General features: G+C 35.0%; 1 protein-coding gene across 14 annotated transcripts in view; it reads right to left on the reverse strand.

Annotated features, from left to right (window-relative positions):
• Positions 1 to 1,682: 1,682 nt before the first annotated feature.
• The window catches only part of LOC149775311 (serine/threonine-protein kinase TAO1-like), a 91,415-nt gene continuing 65,732 nt past the window's right edge, over positions 1,683 to 27,365 (reverse strand). For all 14 annotated transcript variants that reach the window (XM_089943761.1, XM_089943760.1, XM_089943762.1 and 11 more), the window contains 6 exons: positions 26,152 to 26,280; positions 22,623 to 22,820; positions 17,506 to 17,745; positions 13,707 to 13,919; positions 8,632 to 8,814; positions 1,683 to 5,124 (listed from right to left, as the gene is read on the reverse strand). In XM_089943761.1, the coding sequence (XP_089799887.1) occupies positions 4,864 to 5,124; positions 8,632 to 8,814; positions 13,707 to 13,919; positions 17,506 to 17,745; positions 22,623 to 22,820; positions 26,152 to 26,280 (1,224 nt within the window). In that variant the 3' untranslated portion in view covers positions 1,683 to 4,863. The remainder of the gene's footprint in view (positions 5,125 to 8,631; positions 8,815 to 13,706; positions 13,920 to 17,505; positions 17,746 to 22,622; positions 22,821 to 26,151; positions 26,281 to 27,365) is intronic.

Here is a 27,365-nt window from a genome sequence, read left to right on the forward strand (position 1 = left end):
AGGAAATGGCCAAATGCAAGCCCTAGTGCTAACACTAGACAGATGGACTGAATTTCACATGGACCTTATCAGTCTGTAAGCCTGGCTCTTCATGGTTATCATGCTGCTAATTCATTATCATACTTCAGTGGCTCCTTAACTTGAAAATCTCTGCAAGTCTTTCAACAATTAATCAACCCAGGTAAATATAAAAGCTTTAATGATGTGATGGTCCAACAGAATCAGCAACTCCACGAATTTCTTCATGCAGACTTTGCAGTAATTGTTTACATAAAACAGAACAGACACACATCCATCTGTGCATGCAAACAATGTCCAGACATAATGGTTGAATGCAGAATTTCAAGTTTCATGTGCACTACACTTTTTATCCATTAAATGATATATTGCTATGGAATAATTAATCCAGCCAGGCTGTAGAGGTCTCAAGATGATGCATGAGGCTCAAGAACAAAATACCACCAGCAATTCAAAATGTCTGTTCCTGTTTCTTTTGCAGTTGATAGCAATTTATATTGTTTTTGTCCATTAAAGTGAACAGTTATCTTTGCATATTATAACAGTTAACCATCTATGTAGATACAAATTAACTATAGAATTCCAAAGCTAAATAACAAAATACCACAAAAATTTTCATTTCATACATACCTGGCAGTTAACAATAATGTACACCTCTGTGAGCCATTAAATCTACATTTAAGAAATAGCCTAACTGGCACAAACATATGCAACTTTTTGTCCTCCACCTACTATGATGTGTGTGCTGGATTTAATGGCACTTCTAACACATTACTGGCTATAGCTTGTCTAGGATCAGAGAGCCAAGTTCCTTTTCCATGGACACACCGAGGCAACCAACTCTTGCTGGCCTAGGTAGATACAAATTATGGAGATGTCTGAATGACCACTTAAGTATTAACACAAATTCATTAGTGACCTTGAACCTAAGATATGGCCTTAACTGAAGTACCTAACATAATATAAAATTCAGAAATATAAATGTTCTAATTGTTATGAATATTTAATTTGTATTATGTGTTGGCTTTTGTCCATGAGTGTATATATATATATATATATATATATATATATATATATATATATATATATATATATATATATATATATATATATATATATATATATTTATTTATATATTGTGCATCTGACCTTTGACAGTAATTGGGTTATGGGCCTAACTGACTAGCAACATTAATTTTGTAAACAACATAATACATAACTAATATTTCTCTATGATTTGGATTATATATTCAGATTATTATTACTGGTGGTAAACATGTTTACTTGAGTTTGAATTCCCCCTGGTGTACTGCTATGATACATGAATGAAGTTTAAATAAGAGGCCTAAGCTTGTTTACAACTTAGAATTTTCTAGAATTTTTTTAACTTACTATTTGATATAAGTTTTCATTAAGTTCATCCTCATTATGGTTCTTGAATTGTGACTGAAGCTTGTATATTAAGGTTGATTATATCAGAACTGCTCAACTACTTACAACTATACCAACTTTCATTCATATGAAACAACTCCAAGGCGAAAGAATAGAAACAAAAGTCTGACTGGCTGATGGCCTGGTCAGACTGAAAATGATTATTATTATACCCAATTTTTGCAAACAGAAAATTAGGAAGGTAGGTTAAATGACAGAAAACCAAGAGTAAGTTTTTCAATATGTGGGTGAGTTCTTTATTTCATGTCATTAATAATGTTATTATAATTATCATAGCTACCTTAATGTACACTATGTATTTTATATTACATACTTAATTGAAGTGTATACACATTACAAGATACTTACTCTGCATAGACACATAGCTTTTGCTACAAAACAAGAAATACACACTCCCGCTGTACAACAATATGTTAACTTCATAAACAGGTATGCAGTTTTCCCATCTGCAAATCAAATGGATCTCTTCAAAGATGTTATATATCCAAAATAATGGGTCAATTTTATCTAGAAGTAAAAACTATAGGCCCTTACGGTTCATTTAAAGGTTTTAGGCTTTGTCTACTTTGGTGTTTTATGACACAGCAACACAAACAGGTTACTTAATGCATGGGCAAGTGGAATAATGTGCCATAACAATGACATACCGTGGTAACCAACATGGGATGATCTGATGGTAGGATTTGAACCTGCACACTTCTGGTCCAAAGTCCAACATACAACCCACCAAACGACCTTACTCCTAATTCCATTAATAACTCCTTATGATATGCAGGCGAGAGCAACAGCACTATTTTACATCATCAAGGAGAGAAATGAAATGAAAAGTAGGTGACACATTTGACTTCAAAAATAAAGATATAGTCTTGCTAGTGAAGGGAAGACCATATCATTACATAATGCCCTAGCTAGTGCTCAAGGGAAGACCATGGAAATATCCATGATAATGGGCTAAAGAAACATACACAGCACTGAAACACACACACACACACACACACTGCAGTCTAAATGCTGGATTTTTCAAAACACAATTATGTTGTGTACATGATTTGCAGATTGTAAACTAAAGTACAATAATATCAGACCTTAACCTACAGTTCTTACTCTTAAGCTTTAAATTATAACATGTCATGATTCTGTGTAAAAGGGAGATTACTGTCGGGTACAACATGAATCTACATATTAGACCACCTCCATTGGAAAAACTCTGGAAGATCCATGCAACTTGCAGATAGGAAAATTGAAATGTATAAATAGATGAGTGTAAAATACTTAGTTTAACAAATTTCTGTTCAAGGGATGCCAAGATGCTGCATTTCTGTTTTAATCTTTACTGAATCCTACCTAGATAGGATTCAAATTGCTTAATTATCTACAACCTCAAGAGTATTGAAAAGTAGATTTTCTTGCTTCACAGATTTGCAGCATACAACGAGTACAGTGTTTACTTGTTATAATGCTGTCCATGGAAGATATAGAATATACTGCCTTATAGTGAGACTGCCTTGTAATGAAGTACACAACATATATAATTCTACTACCACATATCAGAATGGCTTCATGACCATACTTGCCTTGTAACAGAACCTGTGTTGTAATGAAGGGCCTTATAGTGAGGGACAGTTCTATACTTATGTCATTTAATGACAATACGTTTAGGATAACAAAACTAAAAGAAATGCTCTGCTAACACACTCATGTCTGGTTTTCTTATGAAAAAACAAAGGTTATATAGATCTGTTTTCAAATGCACTGCAAATGAGAAATGAGCACCCATGAATTTTTTTGTCCCCACGTGGTGTTCTGATGTAGTCCAATGTAAACGACTTTATCACAAAACTTGGAACAAAACATTGTAATTGCTGACAATTCTAATATCAGCTGGAAAAAGATGCCTACTCCCATCAGCTAAACCTGGGTTAGACTAAAATGGATTTTATTGTTTCCTCAAAAGACTTTTCTTTTTCACTGTACTTGTTCATTTCCTAATATAGCATGAATAAATCCACTTGAATTTTTTTGAAAGAGTTCCATCAGCAAAGTTTTCAATAAAATTCTTTGGTCAGAGTGGTGACCATAATGTCAATAATTGTTCTGTGTACATTCTACTGCCAACCAGTTTCAAAAGTTTAGTCAGAATTCTGCCAATGTCAAAACTTCACTCTTTAACAAGGTTTTGTCCAATTCTTTCAACAGGTATTCAAATGAACTTTATACTAACTGCAACTCTCTATTTGTGTTCATACTGTGTTTTAAGATTACACACACACACACATATATATGTGTGTGTGTGTGTGTGTGTGTGTGTGTGTAGAACTATCACTATTGAGTTTTTTTGCAGTACCTTTCCTTAACAATGCAGCTTGTCCACTGAAATATAAAGCCCATTTTGTAAATTTTTTATACTAGTTTAAAAAAACAGTTTAAAGTTTCCACTTCATCTGCTAATAAAAATACAGCTTGTATTTGATACAGAAACTTCCTGTGGATGAAATTTAACTTTATTTATACAGAATCCTTTATAATTTTGCTATTTCCATGTGAATTACCATGTTACATTCATAATTGAATATAATTTATACAGGATTAAACTTAAAATGTATATGAGGAATGTTCCATGCATGAACACATACCTAACATTTGTCAATGATGTTATCTGAAAATTCTGTCTTGTGCTTTTATAATTAACAATCCCAAACACACCTTTATCTTATTAATGGAGAAAGAAAATACAGACTATTTACCACTCATTCAGATATTTCATGCAGACCTGAAAGTCAATCAAAGAAGACTTCCAATAAAACATAATAACATAACTATACCAAGACTACACACTGCCTCTGTGGAAGAGATATGAACCCATCCATACAAAGAAAACTTGAGGTAGCTCACAATCATGCTTGCTACCTGACTAAAGAAATGAACTTCATTTGGTTTTTGGTGGCTTCTAGCTATTACGTAGAACCTGCACTGGCCTGTCATGATACTGCTTTGGGCAGATGATCTGATGATATTTTGCAGACAACTGATCTTGGAATCTAAACACTTCTGTATCCTCATTAAATGATGAATTATCTCCCTTGACTCCTGAACTGCCCCCTCAACAACTGTCCTTTGATTTCTTGTCTGTACAATCTTGCACGATGAACAGTCCTTTTCTATCCACTCTTTATCTCACTTTCCTTTACATTGCACAACTGACTCACTGAATACATACTTTCATTGTGAATGAAATTAACTAACTTGGTTTGAATTATAAGGGTTCCCTGTCCATGAAATGTTTGGATATATCAAGATATAAGACTGACTGGCAAGCCCAAGCTAAGTGGATGACGATCGTTCAACTATGACCTGAATGTTTAAAAATTTCCTTTGCCATTACATCCAGTCCTATTAAGACACATAAGTTTGGGAATTGTGGGTGTTGAAGGACCCACTACTATTGCTTGCACTCAAACTGAGCATGCTTCCTCTAAAACCAGCATCATCATCATACGGCGATTCGTGAGTGGAGGCCTCTGCAATTTCCATAGCATCCATGCCCATTTGTAGTGTTTCATGGTCAAATTCATCCACTTCATGACTATGCTTTTCCAGCAACCTTCTATTCCGCTCCGCTCTTTCTGCTTGAAATTTGGCTCGCTCCTCCTCCATCTAAACCAGAACATAAAATAATTTAGTTTCCATTTGTAACCTTAAATTTTTTTCAACAGAAATTCAAATAGTCATAACTAGAATATTAACACTACTCAGATTACTCCCTTATTGCTTGTGTAAAGCATTCACATGTCAGTAATCTGGCATAACTGCAAACTCGAGCCCCAAATTTTGTCTCACAGTACTTCAAGGTTTTGGAGTTGAAATGTTTTCCAACTGAAGCAATCTAACACTTTACAAAGATAGATCTAAGGGGGCTTAAGCACCACCAGTTGTGCTGTAATATTAATTTTATTTCACTTTAATCCAACGACCATGAAATTACCTCAAGTCTCTAACTCTATCTTTGAAATCTGTAGCCCCAACAGTACGTCTAAGATATGGCAAAGCACTTTACTTCTAGCTGAATGTCAGGATTGCCCTGCCCATCTTGTCCTTTACTTACTGCCACCATCCTCCTCTATATGAATACTTATGCCATTTAATGCCCTTTGCCTGTGCCACTGAGCGCACACTCCTTGAGAATCTGAATTGTTTGTTGCCAAAGTAATCATCAATTTTGTAACTGCTGTTTAATCTATGGCCAATGATGTCTCTGAGCTTTTTATTTATATTAATCATATAGTCAATCAATACACTGATTCTCATCATCCAGATAGTACAGCTTGTTTGCTAAACATAATAATAATTATGGGGCTATGGTTGGGAGGGTTTTTTAAGTAATGTCATTGGCAAGTAATCTTTGAGAAACAATTTACTTTAAACTTTGCTTTCTCCTTCAGATCTGTTCCCCGATCACATTAACTTTAGCAGAATAGGTAACAGGAGGAGGGAATGCTAAGCATCAGACCACTAGAGAAATATGGCTGGATTCCTGAAGTGAACAATAACTTGTTCTCCTTACTGATAAGGAACACAACCAAAGTCCCATTATTGTGACCCCTATCTGGTTAAGAGGATGAGTATGAAATCTGTTTACCAACAAAATTTCAATGGTGAATGCAGTGAAGCTAATAGGCCATGCTGACTCTTAACTGGCTCTGGTGGTTATCTGGGCTACCAACACAACTCCCACCCAATCCCAAGTTTGTCTTTGCATGCCAGCCAGCTGCTTCTATTATGTCTCATCAAAATGTTGCATTCGAGTTTGAGGCTCACAGAGATTGCTCTAATCTCATAAGCTGAAATCTTCATGAGGCAACTCTGATCTTGTGATATTTCAGATATGCTGAGCATATAACCTCCTCTTGCCACAAAGACAGGGCTTGAGGAGTGACATTCTCTAGCCACAAAGACAGGGCTTGAGGAGTGATATCCTCTAGCCACAAAGACAGGGCTTGAGGAGTGATATCCTCTAGCCACAAAGACAGGGCTTGAGGAGTGATATCCTCTAGCCACAAAGACAGGGCTTGAGGAGTGATATCCTGCTTTCCATTTTCACCAGAAGAGTTGTTTGTGCATGCCACAACTGCTCCCCCTCCCCATGCATTTCAAGTAGTGTTTTAGGGTGCAAACAAGGTCTTGCATGACTGCTGTCTTCAACTTGTCTATTGAGGAGACTAAGTATATGACAACACTTTGACAACTGATGGTAGGCTCCTTTTGGTCCCTGGTTGTGTCAAGAGAACCACCGAGCCATGTGATATGAATTGATGATAGCCTGGATTATCTAAATGGGCATGTAAGTCACTCACCCTGCATACTGAGGCTAAGTCTATCTGGAAACACTGTGTATGACAGTGCTTCAGTGAAGTGTGGGCTAAAGGCTCAAACTTGTTTGAATTGAGCCATGTTAGAACCCAGGACAGATTCCATTTAGAAAATAGGCTGAATGATTTTAGCCAATGCAAATCAAAATTAGCCAACAAATCTGACAGGTCTTTATAATGTGTCTGCCATGATGTCTGAAAGCATCAGAGATCACTGATTTGTAGCCTTTGATAATAATTGGAGCCAACTTATTCTCCTTGACAAGCCAGAGAAAAGTCGTTTAGCTGGGAAACTGAAGCACTCAAATGGAAGATGTTATTGATTTGCCACCATTCCCTGAACACCTGCCATTTCCAACATAAGCTTTTAGAGTGGAGGGCCCTCTTGCTTACGAGATTCTCTCCGCAATAAGTTTACATTGTTCCACAAGGCTGTCTGGACAAGGTTACTGCGTGAAGAATAAGATGTTCTAGGCATAGGTAGCACACTTGTGATGATGGTTGCTTGAGAAGATTCAGCCTCTCCAGAATTTTCCTGGGTAGATCGCTAGATCTAGTAGTTCTGTGACCCAAGACTTTTGTCTGAGATGGGCAATCAGAAACATTTTGCAGTTCTTTCCTAGTAATTTATGGATTATTTTTGGCACCAAGGCTGTGGGAGGTTAGGCAAAGGTTCAGAACCCTTCCCAGTTTAATGACACTGCATCCACAACCCATCCTTCTGGGTCTGGAACTGGCAAGATGATGGTGGGCAACATGTAATTCCACCTTGGCGCAAACAGGTCTATTGTCAGACACCCCAAAGTGGTCATATCAGAAGAGAGACTGATAAGAGGAGAGACCGTTCATTGCTAATGACTTGACCTTTCCTGGAAAGAGTGTCTGCCAGGACACCGGGTCTGCCAGGAAGATGTCAGATATGTACATTGATGTCGAGTTCTTCATACCAACAAAGAAACTGACAAATCAGAACACGCAGATTGGGTGATTTGGTGCTCCCTTGTTCGAGGAGGAAAGTCACCACTACAGTGTTGTCCAACATAATGGGGACCATTTTTCTTGAGCGATGAATCTTCCAGAAATGGAAGGTGATGATGACAGCCAACATTTCTAGAAGGTTGATGTGGATAGACTCATTCCCTGGCTCCCACGTGCCACAGGGCTGATATCGAAGCCCAAGGCTAGGACTTTGATAAAACATGCTGCAGTAAGTAAACAAAAGGAAGTCTGTGAAGCTGGGTGGACAGGAACATCAAAATATGTGTCAATCAGATCAAGACTGACGACATATCTATCCTTTCTGTGGGACAGATGGATTATCATGCTGAATTTTCACCAGCAGAATATACTGACAGAGGTGACTCAGGCTGATGATTGGTCTTAACTTCCTGTTGGCTTTCTGAATGAGAAAAAGTCATGAATAAAAACCCTGGAGATTGTGCTTTGTTAGGCTGGCTATGGGTGGTGGTGTTAACTGGAGGCTTAAAGGGAGAGAAAATTGGTTTCCTGCCTCCGTATTATTTCTATCTCCAAGTCTGATGAGATTGTTGTCTTCAGGTATTGGGCTTGAATCTATACAGAGTCCTTCCCTGTAAAGATCCCCTATTCCTATTCCACCTATCATCCCTCTTTTAATGGCTTTGACCAAGTGCTTTAAAAATGCTGCAGATTATATCAATCAGTTACCCATTGGTCAACAATAATGCTAGTTCACATTTAACAATATGCATCAATCTGCTAGGTAGAAAATTTGAAATACAGTGCAAAAGTAGTGTTAACTGGGTAATCTATTTACCTTTTGTTCAAGGAGTGCCCTGCGTAACGAAACTCTTTCCTCCAGCTGTTTGCGTTCACGCTGATGCTGAGCTTCAGCCTGCATTTTGATTTTACTCTGGTATGCCATCAGTAACTCTAACTCCTGCTGAAGTCTCTGTTTTAACTCCTGCTCCTCAGAGAGTTGGCTGTCATCCAGTCTCATCTAAATACACAGAATAACATGCCATGATTTAAAGGGTTCCAAAAAGCCAAGTCCAGAACAACTTATTACTTGTTTTAAATGTAATTAAATATTTTTGGTCAAAATTCAATTTCCATATTCATTGCTGACAAGAGTTGGCCAAAACTCTCAAGTGAAATAAGTGTGTTTTCTTTAACCATATCCAAGTTTCTCAATCATTTTCCTTGCATAGGAGTGGTTTAGACATACATACCCAGTACAGAAAGACAAACACAAATGTTAACAATTTTCATACCAGTACAAATGGATGGACAAATCAAACACTAGCATCAGACAGATGGAAGGACAAATAATATCGAAAATCTTATATCCTGGTAATTTAGATCATTTGCTTAGTTAATACAGAAGAATTTTTCACTCTTGTAATGCATCATTTCCTGAGCCACAGAAAATTTCAGCAAACCCTTTATCAAGACTCTATGGTCTTAAACTAAGTAGCAGAAAGAAAGAAAGAAAAAAACTTAATAATTATAAAAATGAAAATTTAAGAGGAACTTACAGTACCATGAATTAAATCCAAAATAACCCTTAAAAAATGTTAGTCACAAGTCCAAAAGAAATGAGTGTTCTGAATGAATTCGAAGTCTTCAAATGTGCTGATGTGCCAAATCTTGATATATCACAATGGCACTGTCTGGAACTTCCTTGAATAATTTCACAATAATCCCAGAATAATATTTTAGTTGAGAGGTATTAAGAATGTTGTAATTCCAATAAATAATCCAAACAAACGTTTCTGCTCAAATTATATCTAAGTACAACAATAAACATATCTGCAGTCTGATATTAAAACAAAAACACAGGAAATAAGAATGAATTGATTGATCAAATCTCGTCCTTATATTCACCGTCACAGCTCATCACTGCAATATTTTCGAACTCGATCCATGTAGCAATTCTTTTCTTAATGACATTTTTCATAATACCTCATGTTGCAACAGAACCTACATGACTCAATCATCCAGTGGGAAATCACTGCAAACTTGCACACAGGTTCATTATTATGATTAATTTTATAACTTGAAAATACCTGTTTATAAATCATATGCAATCTACAGGTATACACCAAAAGTATATGAGACAACACAGATATACATAACATGTTGAAAAATGTTCTTGTCTTGCAACATTTTTTCTTGTACAACTTTTTATAAAATATTGAAAAGGTGTACAAATAAACTGTCTTGTATAGAAAATATAAGAAACTTAATCTCCCTGCCTAAAGCAGTAATACTTGCACATGACATGCCCACAGATGATCATGTCTAAACAGACACAGATATTTAACTTCGTAAACAAGCCATTACTGCCTTACACCCTCATGCTCGCTGTCAAATGTTCAATGGGTGAACTATATTTGGTACTATTTTCAAAACATTTGTTTTCACTTTGGCAACTTGAAACATGATAATTTACTTTTTGTTCCTGGAATATCAAAATAGCGGTAAGTACTGCCAGCTGAAATTGTACCTGCAATATATAACGATATATGGGACTATTGCAATATGTATTGATGTGTATTGATCCTAGTGGTGAAACAACACACCTATGTTGCATATAGATATGATTCATGATACACAGCTGATCACATGGCACTATCGACATAAATATCAACTTGGAGTTTTCATCTTTCGAGGATCTGTCAGTATTAGGGTGTTGCCATTTTATTTCATGTCTTCACTTAAATTTGGAAGGCGTTATGGTTTTATCTTCAAAACAGAAATCGTGCAATTTCCTTTTGCAAGGAAAATCTTATCCAGAACAAGTTCGAGCGCGGAAGCATAGATGAATAACAACCATATCCATGATATTGTACTTACTGCATATGCAAAACAACTCCTATAGTCACATGCACTTATTTCTCTCACTGAAAAAGGAAATAATTGACAACACCACTCACCTTTTATACATTAACAAGATGGCTGTTAACTCCTGCAGTCTGGAATCTGGTCACTAACCAATTCTTTGCTAAATTTTTGGTATTCTGTTGCCATGGTCAGTTGCTGATTACATATATCACTGTCAAAGGAGACATTCCAAACTCGTTCCTATTGTATGACTTAAATACTTTATAGATCACTGAATAGTCACATTTGCAAGAAGCTTATCTGTTGCTTTGTATCTATTTAGATCACGTTTTGATGCAAAGGTTTCTGTGTGTTATGCAGTGAATAAGCTACCGTTAGTTCTGATTGGTGCCTACTCTTTTACCCTGGACTTTAGCAAACAATAACAGTCAATCAAAATTGAATGTAACATATTTCAAAGAGTGACACACCAGAAGTGTAGACTTTAAAAAATCCAAATGAACAAGATATGAAGCAAAAGCTTTACATAAAAGTGGTTATGAAATGATCAGTAATCTATTTAAATTATACAAGAACAAGTCTGCAAAGGTCTCCCTTACTTTGATATATGTTATCAGTGGTTGAACATGCTTATGGGAAAAAAAATTAAGCATAAAATTTTGGGGGATTGGGTTGGGTTTCAAATCATGTTAATCACCTTGTGTTAATTTGTAGAAGGTGAGTGGGTGTTGTCAGTATTTTTTTCATCTGACAGAAGTAAGTACATATGCCTGCGCTAGCCACCTCAGAAGAATTTTCAACTTAAAGAATCAAAAGGCAAACAACTAATAATTATTCACGACTGATGAAGATTAAAATAGCATAGGATAAAAAAAATTGTATCAATTCTTCACCTTTTGCATTGATATGGGTATCAACAAGTAAAAAGTATCGATGCATCGATATATCAATCAATCACTTCACTCCTAATCGCTATCAAGCTTAACATTATGAGAACCAATGTAACAATGTGTCATCTTGATTTTCTGGATCTGCAAATTTTATTATAATATTCCAACCATGTTCTCAATGTTGGAGAAAAATGAGAAAGGATTGTGTCTGTTTATGTTCAAGTTAAAGAGAGATCACGGCTAATCAAGACAAGTTAAAATATGGATATGGAAGATACAATTACACCACTACATTAGATTCATAATTATGTTAAAGATTTACAGTTGGCGTGATGAATTGGTTAATCAATCAATCAATACATGTTCTAAAATCAATTATCAATATAGTTTATCAACATTTAAGGAAAACATTTCACATCCATTAAAATGACTCTTTTACATGAAGTTTAGTACTACATTTGCTTCATCCTAATCACACAAAATTGACACAAGATAGTCAACGTAATTATTTTTAAGAATACAAAATATCTATGATAGTATTTCATTTTGTAGTCACATTATCTGACAGCAAGAGAAGATAATGGAGATTATTAGGATGTACATAAAATAATTATGTTCTCAATCAATAAAAGGGAATTCCGTTCAGTTCTGACCCGACTCTTGCCTGGTGTACATTTTCTTTCAGCTTCTTTCATTGCTGACATATGATACCTGCAACAGCTGCTTACAATAAAATCCAATCAAGAATCCAATACACATTATATATTATTGAAATCAAGTACACTTGCTGGATTTATTTCAGAAAAATGTAAGAAACTTTTTCTGCTTGATTCAACCACAGCGGATGAAAGAAGGTTATGTAGCAAAGTGGTAAGCTGCACATATCACAGCAGCTGATTCAGGCTGATCCAGCAGTTGGAATTGAACTCGGATTCTTCTGGGTCATTGGTTTAATGCCTTAACCACCAAGTCAATGAAGCTTTCGAAGAGACGTGGTCTTATATTGTGCTGGCAGAACATGGTCACCCTATCCATTCAAAATCATAAGTAAATCATGAATTGCTGATCCTGACCTGTGTGATCATTATGACAGCGGATCTGAGTCTATTCTGTATGCAGGTAAAAGAGTATTATACAGACCCTGAGTCTATTCTGTATGCAGGTAAAAGAGTGTATTATACAGACCCTGAGTCTATTCTGTATGCAGGTAAAAGAGTGTATTACACAGACCCTGAGTCTATTCTGTATGCAGGTAAAAGAGTGTATTATACAGACCCTGAGTCTATTCTGTATGCAGGTAAAAGAGTGTATTATACAGACCCTGTGAGAGTTATGTACATAAAATTGAATGCACCTGAAATTGATTCTTTTTGCAGTTGCATTTAAATCAACCATCTAATAATTTACTCTTTAACTGGTCATGAGTTCAGCATTTTTCATTTACATTTGTTTAAGAAATAGACTAAAAATGCATTTACAAATGTTTTAAGCATTTCTGTGACTAAAAAAGAGAAGTAATTTGGAAATAATCATAATTCTCATTTATAATAACTAATCTGTATCCAGCAGAGGTGAACAATCACTTTAGAATCACAGTTTAAACATTTTTCTGGCAATGATTTTCAATGTTTGTCATGAAGGAAAATAATTTACTTCAATATTTTAATGAAAGTGTTACTACCAAGTGTGACATCATTAGCAAAAAATGGCAGTGAGCTTAAAGTATTTAGTGGCAATCAGGAATTTTATACTGGAGTATAGTTTTGGATGGTATTTACGCAAAACTGATCAAAAATCCTACTTTATTCATTACTTATGAGTTATTGTTGATCTTTCAGCCATTACTACTTTTTCTAAGCAGTGTATATCATTTATCATTCAGTAATTTTGGATTCTGCTTAACTTTAATTTAGTGCTGTCTTCCTTTTCCTTTTCATTTGAATTTCATAGGAATACATAAATATTTCACAAGTCAATGCACCATTTATTTTTCTCCAAAAATAGATCTAACAATACACACAGTACAGAGTAACAAACACAGACAAACTCATTACAAAAAAAGCACAACCCAAGTTAGACATGCACTCTGCTCAAAACACAGAAGAAAAAAAATGTTTTCTGCACCAGACATTTTTTCTTTTTAAAGATTTCTTACATTTTGTTGCTGAAGCATCTCTGCTATACTCTGTTCATACTGTTCTCCCAATATAGCTAATTTCCTCATTTGCTCTTCTTTCAGTTTTTTCACCACACTCTTCTGTTCAATCTTTGGTGTATTCTGCAATATATGTTCCTTCAAAGCTTTATATTGCCGTTGTTGTGTCTTCACTGCTTCATGGAATTGCCGACGAATTTGTAACTCTTTTTGCTGCATGAGAGAAAATTAAGCATACAATTAGAGTGAAACGTCTCTCTGAATTTACAAATATTTACTCTGAGGATTTTGAAGCTAAATCCTATCTTTTACAAATAATAAGCCACTTGCAATGATAGAGATTTGAAACATCAAAGGAGTCACTTCAATGATATGGTTTAATATCAGTGAGACAATGGCCAGCTGTATATGAAAACTACCGATCAGTAGAATGTTCGCCGATTGATTGGTTTTAAAGGCACTTCTGACACATTACCGTGTGTATCACACAGAGGGGATGGGACTCTTAACCCTTTACCTCAAGTAAGCGTCTTTGGACGCCTCAACTCCATTCGCATGGAAGCGCCTTTTGATGCCTCTTTTCAATTTGCATACAAGCGCCTATTGACGCCTCTGCACCATTCTCCTGGAAGCGCCTTTTGATGCCTGCTTTAAATATCAGCCATTTTGAGTGGGTTTTCATAGTGCCACCTTCAGGGAAAACCTGCTATTAGATACTACATTCATTTCTGTGACTGACCATTGGGTTGTGGTCACTGTTTATGCTCTGGTGGAAATCTGCTATTTAAAGTAACTGGGTTGTATTCTCCACTCTCCATAATGGAGGCTGAGGATTTCGTTCAGTACTTGAGTTTTCACGATTAGAATCACGACTATAAAAGCTTCAGTAACTTAGGTATAGGCTCTGATATTGATGTAGGCAGCAATTAGATTTTATAAATGATCAAATTCAGACGATTTAGTGATGTAGATGCAAAGAACTTTTGAGTATGAAAAATGGCAGTTACGTCTGGTCACATGGCTTCACTGACTTGATGATGAACGAGTTCTCTCATGATTTTAAACCACATAAAAAATTCTTCTGTCAAAAAAAATTACACAGCTATAGCAATCAGACTTTACTCTTAAATTTTTCCATGCATAATAGATGTGTACCAAAAATGTAAAATTGCTGTTAAACGTAACATACACTACACTGCTTAACAGTTAACAGGCAGTCCTATGTATATGGAGTTGAATAGGTAACATGTGTTCTTATTATAGCGCACTGCACTGGGTAATTTTGCTACATGTATATCGCGAGGCTAAAAAGCAATACACTCTATGAGGTAAAGGGTTAAATGTAGAAAACAGATTCTCATTGGTCCCACTAGCGTATCGATATACAAATGCCTGTATATAAAGACTACCTGCTAATAAAAGACTATCCCAGGTCCAGACAGTTCTGTATGGTAACCAATATAATAACTTACAGTGGTCAAAAACAATTAAAGTATCCATGATACATATCTCCCCATCATTACAGAGATGGGGAATGTATACAAGAAAGATGAATGCTCAATACTAATACAAATTTTGTACTAAAGAAATGTTCAGTAGTCCCATATCTTGATACAGACCTACTTACCAAATCTGATACAAACAGAAATAAAGTCTCTCAAGTGGTATTAAGTTCATCCAATCGGATGCAAAATTACTTTATAATTATGTGTAGATCTTGCTCATGGAGAAAGACCACATGATATCCTGATGATACAAGCATATTTACAAAATCGGATAAATACCTGATTATGAAATGGCACAAGTGTTAACAAGCTCAGCCAATCAGAAACATCACCTTATTAAATGTGTGGATCACGCTTACAACTGAGATCTTAAGGACTTCAGTTTGCAGGTATTTATCAAGCCGAATGCAAGATCGTCTTCATGTAAGAATGAATTTTAAGAATAATCCAAATCACATATGAAATTGTCTTCAATAGTGACATCAAACTCCACAAATCAGTTGCAAGAAAGTCCTTATGCAAAGTTTAAACAAAATCAAATCAGAAATATGGTCTCCACAGTAACAACAAGCTCAGTCAGCCAGATACAAATGACCTCTTCAATATGCATGACTCTTGCTCACTGCAAAACCTGTCTGAGATTTTGACAATATAAGCTAATATTCCAAGTTTGATCAAAATAATTGGATTAGAAATGATTCTACAGAGTGGTAAGCAGCTCAGCCAACCAAGTGCAAGATCACCTCATTAAAATGCACAGATCTTGCTCATTATCAAACTTGTCCAAGACCTTGATGATACAAGCCCATATTCAAAATTTGGTCCAAATCATATCAGAAATATATCAATCAGATGCGAGATATACGATGATCACAAAACTGGTCATCTGGATCAAGACATGGATGACAGAATTACACAGACTTAGTGCTGTACATGATGTTTGCTTGTTGTTATAAAAAAACCAATTAAGTCTGTAAATTCTCAAATGAATACGAGCAGTGCTCAACTTTTCTTATTAACACTGGGATAGTAATTATGCAATAATTATGTAATTTTTTGTTTTGGTTTATTCTCCACTGCCCCTTATTTCTTCCATTTCTTTTGCCATCCACTGAGTGAATGCTTTGACATCATCTGTGCTAATGCAAAAGGCCCAATTCCAACAACTTACTTCTCTCTCTTCATTATTTTCCAGCTTTATTCAAGTGCTAATCATTCACAAAAGGTAAAGAGACTCTTGCAAGTCAGTTCATACACCTAAATACTTGCATCAACTTTACCAAGTAATCTTTATATATTAGAAATTTTATAAGTTTTTGTCTTAGCAAATAGGATGTGCTGGACCTTTCCATATTGTGGCATAACAAAAATCTAGATGCTATGAAAACTCTTCTACACATATATTCACAAGTATGCAGTAAATAATTTTATAGAAGATTGTACAGGTGATGTTTTTTGCAACAGCTACAGCTACAGCTATTCTTTGTTGACTCCCTTACAGGGTTGGCCTTATACAATGCCCTTTACACACCAAAAGTTTGACAGAAAAATTCCATACTTAACTTATGTGAGCATTTTGAAATCTTTGAAGAAAAGATCCTCAATAATACTTTCAAATCATTTTGTAAGTGCTTAATATAGTAAATGCTGCAAAATAAGGCCCAAAACTTAAAAAGACTATATATAGCTAATGGGAATACCAATTCTTCAAAAGCTTTTTATTTCTAAGTAATACACTGCAGCATCTACTAATCTGTTTCTACTATTTGCATCTACAAGTAATTCAATAATATATCTGGGAAAATATAGTCAGCCATTTTCAACATCAAAAATTTCTTGAAGGCTGCCTTATGAGGTCAAATCAGTACCATTTTCATTTTGGACCAACTAGAAATATAATTATTCTGGCACAGAAACCCATTTCAACAACTTTTCATTTAGGAGGGTTGCAAAAACAAGATATCCAAGATGGCCATTAGAGCTAAAAATTGCAAGCACAAAGTGATTTGTTGATAACACATCTTCAGGTGATGACTACAATATTTACAATTTCCATGATAATCCATTAAAAACTGCAGGACTAGTTGTGTTCACAAGATTGTGTGAGGGACATAAATGAGGATTCCTATATACTGCCACCTATATAGAGATGGGTAATACATAAAAAACACCTGTATGCACAAAATGGTCAAACAGCCTTTCACTAAACCTTCTTTTGAAGAAAAAAAAAATAATAATAAAGATTCAAAGGACATATTATAAACTGTTAACAACATACTGCCAATGACTCGTACCCTTAAACTCCTAGGTTGCTGTTTATGTTCAAGTGCATGCTTCTTCCGCAGTTCAACAGCCGCACCATCATTATACTCTTTCTGATTGTCACGCTCAGTCTGATGTTGCTTCTTTAGGTGGTCATCACGCAATTTCTGTAGCATCTGTAGCTGCTTGAATTCAAGCTCTTGTGTTGACTCATGATGCCGTAACAACATGGAGTGCTCATAGTCTAGCTGTGCTTGTCTTTTATTCAGCTCCTATTCGAAATATTGAAGAAAATTTCTTATTAGAATAACTGATAAATAAAAAAAATCCAATCTATAGTTAGCATTATATTACAAGAAGCCCATCTGTCTTAAAAGGAGAAACCAATATTTGAGAGAAAGTGTCCATATGGGTAACAGACATTATTTTGGTCTTCCATAAAAAAAAAAAACTGCAAATATTTTAAGGGGAGGGGGGGTCCTCCCCAAATGGGGTCTTGATTCAGGGGTCAAAAACCCATTTTACACCCATACAAAATGCTCCTGGTGCTATTTATGATCATAAAATAAACCAAAATAATCATTTGAAAAACTAATAAACTTTCCAAAAATGTTCAACTTGACTTCAATAATTTCACAATATTTATTGTCACATGTTTGTTCTCCAATACTATTGATGCTGAAGTTATTTCATGTGCATATCAGTGTATACATCGTTATTAAGTCACAATAATTTGTCAATTTTTGCAGCAAATATATTATACTTCGCTCTTTTCATAACAAATCTGTAAAAATAAACACCAAAGTACATCAACTATATCTAAATAATCCCATACATTCACTTGTCTTCATCTCCACTGGACACATCCTGTTGATATGCCAAGTCAAGCTCTTTTTTGCAGATTTGGCAAAGATTTCTTTAGCCTTCCTTTTTGTCACCACTGACTTTTTTGGCTCAATGTGTAATCATTTCTTTTCCTTCTCAATGAGACCTTATTCCTTTCAAGCTGGTGCTTGTATTGTAGACATGCAGTCCGCATATTCTGACAGAGGGCTACATCTTGTTGTCTCATGCAATATATCTTTCTTCTTACAGTAATTAATTGCACTTTTCCAGATGCCTTCTGAACTTCAATTTTTCCATATGCAGCTTCTTTTGTTGTTGTTGTTTTGGGGCTTAACGCCATTTTTCAGCACACGAAAGGCTATACATGGCGGCCAGTATTAATGGCGGAGGAGGAACCCAGGAAAACCCCGGAAAGAACCACCGACCCGTGCAGCTTCTTTTGTACGTGCTGTTCCAAACTCTTCCAACTGTGATTACTGTAATTCAGATCTTTCTTGCAGAGGTCACAAAATGCCAGTCCTCTAGCGTTCAGTTTTTGTATAAACTGACCAACTAAATTTTGCTCCATTGCCTTACGTTTTTTAAACCTTTAAACTTTTTAGTCATGGTCTCTCTCAACAACTCGGGACACCATGTTTTGCGAGCATGCTTCTTCTTTCCATTGCCATCAGTTTCCATTACATGAAGATTCATTGGACGAATGTAAACTTTTAACCAATCAGAATACACTTTATGAGAGTCATGTTCTAACTAATATATAGAACGAATAACTTACAAGGGCCATTGCGGAATGTAACCAGACAGACCATTTTTTTAAAAACAGATCACAGATGATATATAAAACGGACTACATCAAGAAAAATCTGATTCAAGTCAGGAGAAAAGCAGAATTCCGCTTTAAAATGGAGAAAAATCATGTCTGGGGTAAGTATTATTGTAGCAACATTTTACTTCAAATATTTGGTTTCTTTTTCAAAATCTTCCATTGCAATAAGATCCATGGTAAAAAAAAAATTCAAATTTTTACAATAGGGGAAACAGATTTGGCCATTAATTTAAAACAATGCAATAAAGATGCAGTGTATTTTTTGAAACCAGGAATACAAAGTATAGTTTCTGAAGTAATGACAACTTGATCAGTTATCAAACATAAAATTAGCCACTCCAAGGAGTAAAGCAGAGGATACCACACTTAATTTGCACATATCTCCAGGCCTTCAATCTACAAATTAACCGGATTGTATCCCATGCTAGTGGTGACTTTGCCAAAAGTATACAATTTGGCTGTGACCTCTCCACGAAGCCAACATGTCAAGTCACAAGTTTCATGCCTCTATCTCAAAGGACACTGGAGTAAGTGCAAAAAAGCAGAAGCAACTGATCTGTGACCTTGACTTTAAAGATAAAACATGGACTATGTCTGTGACCTTGACTTTAAAGATAAAACATGGACTATGTCTGTGACCTTGACTTTAAAGATAAAACATGGACTATGTCTGTGACCTTGACTTTAAAGATAAAACATGGACTATGATAAATAAAATGACATCACAGATATAAACATAAGTGTACCATGGTTCTTCTCGGAACATCCCGAATGTGCAATACAATACACTGACAAAACTGCACGTTTTTGTTCAAAGTGGAAGGAAAGAACGAGTTTGATAGGGCATAAGAATGTCAAGGCCATCAGACCAAGACATTGTTCCTACACCATAACAAATTCTTTCCTTTGATTTGGAACAAAACACGTATGTGCTTTTGTATTTATTACTTGTCACCTTGTTATTCACACACTTTTTTATTACATATTTAATGTGGCAATTTAAGATCCCTCATATATGAAAATGAGGCTAGGCCTAGATATATATACTGTGCAGTTGCATCATCAACCTGTCTGAATTGCAGATACAGATCTTTTCTTTAGCTCTGAATTATTAAAAACTTTGTATATAATGTGTTTTTTTTTCTTACTTCTTAAATGGAGCATAGGTTTTTAACCATTAAATGACTTTTTTCTTTACACTATACTTACAGAATGGACACTCTTACTTCCAAGCAAATTTCTGGTCATATTTCTGACTAAAATTAAATATGTCCAATTTTATTCAGAAAGCTCAAGATTTTTTTTTATACAACATTCAAATTCTATCGTTATGTTTTCATTTAATACAAGAAATTATTTATGCACTGAACTTAGTGATAATTTAAACATGTATGTTAAGCAATCAAAGATTCTGCCACTTTGTAACATGTGGACTAGTAATATTTATTTGGATATATTTTAACAAGAAAACTCTAAACAATATTGCAATTTTGTTCTGTTTTCTTCTCTCTTTATCTTCTACTTGAACAGTCACAAGAATTTAAACTGTAAACAGAGTTCCCACCATATGCCCTAGTGCTAAATACATCTCTACAACAATGTAACAAGATGAAATTCTTCTCAATTTGCATCACAATCAAAATGGCTGCTGCTCTGTCATTTGTCTAACTTTCTGTTGCATTTGTTTGTCAGTTTTATCTTCCAATTTACTAAACAAATTTAAATAATTGGTAATTTTAACAGACAAATTCAAAGTCTCTCAACTTAAGCATGCTCCTTATATTATTTTAATTCCACAGACCCTATTTTTGAAACTATGAAGCTGAATTGGATTTTTGCTAAGTTTAGTATTTCTGATGATTTAGACTGTGGAATGTCTCTTGGGAATTAAACATGAGGTAAAGTTTTCTCTAAAATGGGGAATGCTAATCATGCCTTGAATGTTGATGTAACTTACCAAGTCTCTCTCTCTCTCTGTCTCTCTCATTTGCCACACCAGTATCAAACGAGAACTCATTGTCAAACATTGTCCAAAATATTGCTGTCAACCTCAACTAACTCTAATTTGTTGGCTTAGATAGTGAAATGCATATAAACTGCTGATCACAACTTATGGTATTATCTCATTATCCCAGTGGCAAAAGTGATCATTTTCACCTAATATGATTGCCATTCTTAAAATTCAAAACATAACATTTTCAAATAATTTAAAATGTATAGCAATTAATCATTTCAGATATTTTAAAAGTGGACTATTATTGAACATTTCAAGTTGTAAAAGTAGTTTTAGTCTGGGTGTGCGATACAGAAATGTAAGTGTGCTATATGGGATCACAGACTGAACACTGCATCCAATGCCAGGTCATGAAAGATTAAATGGGTATGTAATAAACCAAGTGACAATAAACAAGTGTGCCTATTTCATTCATTTTAAACAGCTTACAAGTTATGAGCAAAAAGGAAAATGCCATGGAAACCTACAATGTTTTGGCTTGTGACTATGACCTTGAACATTGGGATCACCAATGTGGGACTGAACAAATATCGCAAGTTTCATCACTTAATCTCAATGGATTTAATGTTACATGGATGGAAAGAAAAGTACAAAGGAAAATGCAGACTAATGACTTTGAGGATATTTCTCCAATATGGTATGCAACAACCCTACTACTGGTGATTTACAAGTATTCCAAATTACATCTCTTAATCTCAGTTTGTTCTTAAATTTTAGGGAGGAAAGTAGAAGTGTGATAGAAAACATAAAATACTGACCTGAGTAATACTTCTCCCAATCAACAGCCAATCAGATAAAGCATGGTACTTACGTAATGGAGTTGCTATTTGAAATGTAATGTTCCAAATGAAGTTTCTCATTTTCATAAATAAAAAAGCTATAATTTGTTTGCTAAATCAAAAGGTCAAAAACAAAATGACCTCGTACTGGTTTCTAACAGATCTCCATCTTATCAGAAATCTTTATTTTAATCAAATGCAAATACCAACTCTCTTTTTCTTCTTCCTTTGGACTCTAACTTCAACACTTTAAATGTATCCTGAATCCAACACCCATTACATGTACTATCATCTACTTGGCTTTCTATACATTCATCAAGTATGGTCACAATCTCTCACATAGAAGATGGAGCTCAATTAAAAAAAAACTGACCTATCAGATGCACAAAGGAATGGACAAAATGGAATGATGCATCAAGAAATGAACAACATGGCTGATCAGTTACAACGGCAGATATAACCAGAACTGTGCCCAGTGTACAAGGACGTCTCACTATTATTGTGTAATTGCAAACATAAAGGACCAAGATGTAGCATCAAATTTTGAAGTGGAACAAGATAATAAAACTATCACATTTTGAGAGAATTTGGTGAAAATCAAACCTGGCCCATGACATGTCAATATAAAGATCTGTAATAATTTTTTGAAAAATAACACATTCATATCCTTTCTTAACTCCTCACCTCTCTTAGTAATTCTTGTTCTAATTTATGATACTGCACAAGACGCCTCCTGCGAAATTTTCTCATTTCATATTCTAGCAAATCCTTCTGTTGTCTGTCAAGCAGCTGCTCTGCCTCTTTCTGTCGTTGCATCAAAGTCTCCTTCTGACTCCGCAGAGTCTCTTCTCTTGCCTTCTTTGGTGTGCCATTATCAAGATCCTGTATAGAAGAATATTAATAAATACTGGGAATAATTTTGTTTTGATGGATATAATATTCATGGTTTTGCTAAATGTGACATTTTTTGTCCATATTCAAATTGTGAGCCCCCAATGGAGATTTCAACCCTTTTGTATTTGAAGATTGGTCACATTGGGGTTTTAATAGATAAGCAATGAGCTACATAAGTTCTATATTTTGCAAGCTGTGTTAAGTAAATGACTGAAATTACTCAAGGGGTTTCAAAACTGTTTCTGTGAAATGAACAATAAACATAGGATTCTGTTTTTCACATGATAAAATACAAATCTTGTGAAATCTAGCTCCACCCACCTTGATGGTCAGTACTGCATTATATGAAAACCCCAAGAACTAAAACATTATTTACACTGATTGCAAGTACAAATTTATTTGCAGCTAAATTTACTGATATACACAAACTTCATGCTGTCTGTCATGATATGATGCTGTGGCAGACTTGAACTTCCTCAATTGGTCTTTGGTAAATTTGTTTTCAAAACAGTTCAAGCTTCTTGCTTTTTGCAGCCATTTGTTTTTTTTTAAACCTCTGTATCTTAACTAAATTACATCTAAAACTAACAAAACTTTGATGACCCAACATTGACAACACCATCCCAATTATTAGCATACTGCAGTATTGTTTCCTTCCTGTACATCCTGGCTTAGTCATTAGTGTAAAGTCTCAACCCAGGCTCTAAATTCTAACCAAACCAGCTGTCATAGCATATCTCTTTTCAAGGCTCTTTAATCTGATTGCCTTTGCATTATTCCACTATACCATTTGGTATTTTGTGAGCTTTTCTAGTCGTATTCCTGTTGGCAACAGATTTCTGTTTGAGTAAATATCTTGATAAATATCATATCATAATGTCATACATTGTAACTGCTGCATCTTTTTAGGTAAACAAGCAAGTTTCTTACTTAAACCAGTAAGTGTCATAGCATAATTTTTCACTGTTTTCAAAATGTATTCCTCTTTTCACTAATTGCAAGTCTGGAGGGTAGGCACCTCTGCATAATGAATAATGAGATAAAAATATAAAAGTCGCTAAAACATGGAAATTAGGTTATAGTGGCTAAGAGTCCAACATTTACCAAAATATCTTAACATGTATACAATTACAATAATGAAAACAAGGCTATTTATTGGAAATATCAGACACTCAATCTTTCGTCCCATTTTCCCACAAGTCTTACTGAACAGCTGACAGTTGTAACAATATACATGCTAATGACTGTTTCATCTACTGTACATCTTTTACCTATGACTTCAGTTTGTAAGCCAAGTCTTCGCTGTGTATATGTAACAATTTCATTAAAACATCTCTAGGATAATCCTGACATTATTTTCTAGTGCTATTTATATGTACATGATGAAATAAAACTGATAATGGAACTAGGCAAACTGCCTGGACATATACAAGGGATGCATTTGCAGATCTACAAAGACTAAGAAATTATGCAACGGCTTGCAAACTTGAAACAGTTTCTTCAAAACAGAAAGTTACTAATGAAAGGTTCTGTTTGAAAACGTTTTTCAAAGGCGAAAATAAAGTTTAAAGTTGGCACATTCGATGTGAAAATTATCCATACATTTAAAAAGAATTAACAGAATAGTTCTATTAACAGTACTCTTGTGCAGAAATGTGGAAATATATAATTTCACTGGAATGCAACAGTGACAGCCACATGCATGTTCATTTACATGTTTACCAATTTTGGAAACATTTACAGGCAGCAAACTACACTAAAGCAATTCACATTCATTGGCCGACAGAAATATATTTTATGTTAGCTTAGCCTCTAACAGAGTATGGATAGAAAATGTAATAACCATAAAATCATTTGTAAAAGCACTCCTACATTTATTTCTAATGGAAAGAAATAATCTAGACCCGTCTGGCCAAAATAAATTTTGAGAAAGGGGAGTTTACTCCAACATAAGGAATTCCTCAAATGGAAGGCTTGTGGCAGGGGAAACTGATATTGTTTTTAAATTATTTTGTATAAATAAGAAACTGATGTAAATATCTGCAACCACCACTGTTGTTTTTTGTTTTATGATCCAGTGTTCTGACCTTGGACCCATCTTTTTCCAATTTGTGGAACGAACAGTGCAGAAGGATCAAACAAATGCAACATGATTTCATTATTATATGCACTTAAGCAAGCATCTGTCATCATTGGATATTTGAAGTTTAGGAGAATAAAAGGCTACAGACCAATTAACTGTCATCTAATGGATATCTTGTTTATTTTAATACCAGTACCATTAGTAATTCTAGTCTAAATCTCTGGCTGTTGAAGTTACAGGATTTTCCTATTCACTGTAGTTCTAAATGTTTACCTGTACATGTACCAACATTCTTTAGCAAGCATTTAGAATTTATGAGAGTGTATATTTTGTTTGTGTACACCATTGTATCTAATATGAAATGTTGATCCGAATCAAGCATGGACAAGGCCAGTATCAGGATTTTACTGCAACAATCATATTTCCATAATTTTTGCTTTCATTCCAAAAGTCCCTATTTTAAGAGTAATTTCTGCAAGACTTGTGGTCAAATTGCAAGGTTGGCAGGTATGCAAAAGGCAAACAACAAAATTCAGTTAAGAAATGTGGTGCAGAACTGATTTTATTTGTAAAATCATTTTCATTCCTTCAGTGACCTTGACTTCTGAATCCAGACAGGCTTCCTCCTCATCTAAAGTGGAAGCTATTAACAAAGTTTAGTTCTGGTCCATGATGCAAACTTTTTGTTTTTCTTCTTCCAGGCTGATCTTGTCTGCTGACTTTTTGATTTCTGAACCAAAACTTGAGGGGGTTCTTCCTTACCCCCAGTGTACACCATCCACAAAGTTTGGTTCTGTGATGCAGAACAGATGCTTTTATGCAGAAATCACTTTAGTTCAGTCCAAGTGACCTTGATCTTTGCCCTCTAAAGATGGGTTCCTTCCTTACTTCAAGTGGAAGGCATCCACAAAGTTTGGTAGCTGCAGAAAACTCTAATTACTGTGAGGAAGCTAAATAGGAAGAAGACATGGTTGCATGATTTGGTTTATTGTATTATGGCATAGCAACACATGTTGGTTATTTACACACAGAGGCAAAAAAGTGTAAAGTGCTTGCCCAAGGACACTCCAGAGGAGCTGACCTGGGCTGATCCTAAGACAGGTTTTGATGTATGGAAGTATAAAGTTAAATGTCCACTCTGAAGTGCAGTTTGAGGCCATCAGACTGGCAGCAATTACAAAAATTGGCCAGATTTATCTGAGAGAAAAAGAGAGACAGACAGAGGGAGACAGATACCTTTTTCATTTGTTCCTTGTTACATTTGTATTCCTTCTTCTGATTTTGACTGAAGTTTTTCCTCTCGGAGTCATGTTGTTGGCTTATTTGTTTTAATAACTTCTTCTCCTGAGCTTGGTTCAGCCTTTGCTGAAAAACACAAGGTGCAAATAAAGCGATGGAGACTCAGGCTCTCAAAAAACGACAATTTTTAAAAATCTTTGGGCAAGTTATTTTAATTATTTTGACCAGCAAATATCCAGACGTAGATTAGTAGATGGAATGATGAATTATTTATTGTTCAAAACTGACGACTGATGCAGAGGATTTCCATTATATTTGTAAGCTCTTCATTTCATTTTTAGCATGCTTCTTAAGAACACAAGAGCTATAATTTCTATTACTCTGTCTTGAATAATGTAAACAAATATTAGCTTGCAATTTATTTTTATCCTTCATTTTCTGCAAAAGGTCAGAAAAGTAGTAAGTGAGTCATTCATTTTTTTTACTTTCATACAAGTGCATACATGCCAACCCCTGATGAGGAAAAAGTGTAATCCAAGTGGACAAAAAGAGGAATCCAAGCAGAAAAAGAGGAATCCACATATAACATGCTAAAAATTCAATAAACAATGATTTATTTGCCCCTCTCGTCTTTTAACATTCTTGACTGCTTCAAGTTTTCATGTGTAGCACTTTTAGCTTTTGAAAGCAACATATTATCATGTTGCATTTTAAAACACTTTGTACCAGCTGAGACCATGAATGTTTTGCACATCAGTAGAGCACAAAGTACTGGGTTACTGAGTCTGGATCTGAATTCACTTTTATTTTTGTTTACAATACTGAACAATCTCTCACAGTCAGCATTCGAATGGTAAAGAACCAATATTCCTTTCATAACCTGACAAAGAAGAGGAAATTTATATCTTCCAGTGATTGTGTCTTTTAGCTGGGAAATAAAGTTCCACTGCACATCAACTCTATCTGCATTAAGTATATTGTCAGGTAGAATCCCAACTTTATACTTCAGGAATCCTCCTTCCAGATGATCCAAGGTAGGCAAAGATGGTAATAGAAAGGGATATCTCTTGACAAAGAATCTAACACTTTTGAAGCTTTTTGACTGTCTCTCATTTACATCAGCACTGAAGCATTTAAAAGCACTTCATCTCCATAGGGGAATTTCTGGAACATATAATCACAGATCACAAGCTGAAGCATAATAATCTCTA

This window comes from Sinohyriopsis cumingii, chromosome 19, assembly GCF_028554795.1.
Source record: "Sinohyriopsis cumingii isolate HCF-2022 chromosome 19, ASM2855479v2, whole genome shotgun sequence".
Lineage (NCBI taxonomy): Eukaryota > Metazoa > Mollusca > Bivalvia > Unionida > Unionidae > Sinohyriopsis > Sinohyriopsis cumingii.